The sequence below is a fragment of the Lynx canadensis genome, chromosome D1, assembly GCF_007474595.2.
Source record: "Lynx canadensis isolate LIC74 chromosome D1, mLynCan4.pri.v2, whole genome shotgun sequence".
NCBI classification, from domain to species: domain Eukaryota; kingdom Metazoa; phylum Chordata; class Mammalia; order Carnivora; family Felidae; genus Lynx; species Lynx canadensis.
The window spans coordinates 74893271-74896609 of record NC_044312.2 but is presented as its reverse complement, the minus strand read 5'-3'; the positions used below and the strand labels follow the sequence as shown (position 1 = coordinate 74896609).

Genomic DNA, 3339 nt, shown 5'->3' with positions numbered 1-3339 from the left:
ACTTTTAGATTTATGGGAAATTTTCACAGAAGTACAGAGGGTTCCTGTCTACTCTCTCTCCCCATCCCCATTCCTCCCGCCCACAGGTTCTCCTATTACTAATGTCTTCCATTAATGTGGTACATTTATTAAAATTGATGCACTAATATTGATACATTATTATAAACTGAAGTCCATAGTTTACTTTAGGGTTCCCTCTGTGTGGTATATATAGCTCAATGGATTTGACAAATGCAGATTATCACACATCTATCATAATAGTATCATATAGAGCAGTGTGTCTGCCCCAGAAATGAATACGTAGGTGTAGGGTCTGTTGTTGTTTCTTTTTTGACTTTTATTTGCATGTATTTTATGCAGAATTTACTCCCAGGCCATAAGTTTTAGTTTCTCCGGTTTCTTCTGTGATATCTGTTTCTTCTGTGCAACTTCCTCTTCTGGTTTAGGACCACTCTGCTCTTTTTCTGTAAGGATCATCTCAATGTGGCAGGGAGAGCTCACGTGTGGGTTAATCTGACCGTGAGCCCTGTAAGTTCTGTGCCGCATCTTGGGGGCTTTGTTCACCCGGATGTGCTCCATGACCAGAGAATCTACATGTAAACCCTTAAGTTCAGCCTTACTCTCTGCATTTTTAAGCACGTGCAGTAAAAATGCAGCACTCTTTTTGGGCCACCGACCCTGTGCCCAGCCCCACTGTTTGGCCTGGACACACCTACCAACTCCATTGTAGCGTTGTAACATTGCTTCTGCAAAGTGACGTCTTTCAGAGACGTGGTGACTTTTCGGATACGCCTACCCTTGAAGGCCTGGGCAGTTTCACGTGTGTTCTTAAAGTGAACATGAAGGCTTGAACCTCTTGATTGGCACGATTTTGTGGGGGTTCCCGGGTCAGGTGAAGAGCGAGCAATTTTCAGATGTCATCTCAGGCCACTTACGGGAAGAGCTATTATTACTATTATTATTTATCCTGGTTTGGGTTCTCTGTGCTACCTGGATCTGTGGTTTGGTGCCTGCAAATAATCTGGAAAGCTCTTCGCCATTATTACTGCATATATATCTTCTGTTCCTTTCTCTCTTCTTTTGATATTCCTATTCTATGTATTTTTTACCTCTTGTAATCATCCTACAGCTCTTGACCATTCTGTTCCCTTTTTTTTTTCAGTCTTTCTCTTTGATTTTCAGTTTAGGACGTTCCTCATAACTTATCTTTAGGCTCACTGGTTCTTTCTGGAGTTTTATTTATTTATTTATTTGTTTCAAGGGTAGAGTTTAGTGATTCATCACTTACGTATACCACCCAGTGCTCATCCCGACAAATGCTCTCCTTAATGCCCATCACCCATTTTCTCTACCCCACCCCCATCTCTGTCAACCCTCAGTTTGTTCTCTGTATTTAAGAGTCTCTTATGGTTTGCCTCCCTCTCTGTTTTTATCTTATTTTTCCTTTCCGTCCCTTATGTTCATCTGCTTTGTTTCTTAAATTCCACATATGAGAGAGATCATATGATATTTATCTTTCTCTGAGTGACTTATTTCGCTTAGCATAATACACTCTAGTTCCATCCATATTGTGAGGCCCACGGATTCTTTGAAAAGCTATAGCTAGTCCAGTCAAAGGCATTCTTCACTTATGTTATAACGTTTTTATTTTTAGCATTTCCTCCTCCTTATAGTCTTCATCTGCACTTGCTTTTTGTCCACTCTGTCCGCTGGATTCCTGAGCCTATTAATCACAGTTATTTTAAATTCCCAGCCTTCTAATTCCAAATCCTCAGCCATATCCTGAATTCTTTACATCTTATGTAAGGAATCGGTTGATCCTATTGTTAATACTGACAGGTTACAAGACAGAAGTAATACTTTACAAATCAAATCTATAACTGGGGCACCTGGGTGGCTCAGTGGGTTAAGCCTCTGACTTGGGCTCAGGTTGTGATCTCGCAGTTCGTGAGTTCAAGCCCCATATGTGCTCTATGCAAACAGCTCAGAGCCTGGAGCCTGCTTCGGATTCTGTGTCTCCCTCTCTCTCTGCCCCCCATCCTGGCTCATTCTCTCCCTCCCTCTCTCAAAAATAAATAAACATTAGAATCTAAAAACACAAAAACAAAAACAAACCCCAGATCAAGTCTATGACTAAAAAGAGTCTAGAAACAAAACTGAAACAAGTTATTGCTTCTGAAGGAGAGGGCTCGGGAAGACTTACTATTCACTTGGTCCACTTCTATGTCAGTTGGAAAGAAACTGTAAACCTGCGTGCATTACTCCTAGGACAATGAAAGAGCGTGGGGCAGGCCATGGAGGGCCTTGAATGACAAGTAAGGAGGGTGTCTTTATTCTCAGCTATAAAGCCTCCCAGCACAGCCTCACATTGCTTGGCATGGCTCCCTACCCACACAGCTGGCAGCCACAGGCTACAGAACACCACTCCTCTGCAGGCATGGGCAGCAGACAGGGCGGGGATAAGCAGAGGTTGAGAGAGAGGGGAGTAGACTCAACTCAAATGGCGAGAAACATCTCGTGAGGGGTCACGACTCAGAGAACCCCACACTCTCACACGCCAGCAGATCCCCGCACAGGAGGTCACAGGGGCCGTCCAGCATCTCGATAAGCCTTGCTCCCGCACCAGGCTTCACCACCGCCACCGCTGCCGCCAGCACCTCCCCAGGGCAAAGAAGCGTCCTGTGGCGACAGTCAATCACAGGACAGTACAGGGCAGCTTGCCACCTCCAGCCAAAAGAATGGAGGAAAGGCGCCTTCATCAAGTATTTCCTTCCAGAGCCACTGTTGGCTTTTTCCTCTTCTTGCTCACACATGTACCTGATCTGGAACAGCAGTATTCGGGGAGCCACAGGGGCTCCAGCAGGAAAAGACAGGAGGCATGAAGCACCTTCTGGCACCTTCTGGCCACTCTCAGGGCTGGCAGCCTTGACCGTGGAAGTCCGAATCGCTAATCCACATGTTCCCCTCGGTAGACCCTTGTCCCATTCTCGCCTCCTTCCCTACCATTCAGATTGTGCTGTCATGGTGAGAAATCTGTTGCTTTCCTTAATTTAGGGAGCAGGATTGGGAACACGCACGCATCCCAAAGCTAAAGTGCTGTGAATAACCTAGTCATCTGTTTGACTTGCTTTTTGAAACTTATTTTCCTTTCAGTATCTCTCAGGATGCCAGCAGAAAACAGATGGCCTAAAATGGGATAATTCAGAAGAGTTTAATTAAGGGACACTTTATCAATATGGGCAGATTTAGAGGAAATTACATGGGATGGTGACCGATACCCCCAATTGAAAGTCATGGCAGGAGCCTTACTATGACGAGGCTTAAAAGACAGGAGAAGTT

The 3339-nt window shown here is 44.7% G+C and overlaps 1 protein-coding gene across 1 annotated transcript; it reads right to left on the bottom strand.

Annotated features, from left to right (window-relative positions):
• Nucleotides 1–330: 330 nt before the first annotated feature.
• Nucleotides 331–908, bottom strand: LOC115526331 (60S ribosomal protein L17-like; the record flags this gene model as incomplete). The annotated part of the gene is given in 2 exon segments (XM_032595078.1): nt 331–737; nt 740–908. Coding segments are annotated over 2 exon segments (543 nt in total), but the record flags the coding sequence as incomplete, so codon positions are not given.
• Nucleotides 909–3339: the final 2431 nt, after the last annotated feature.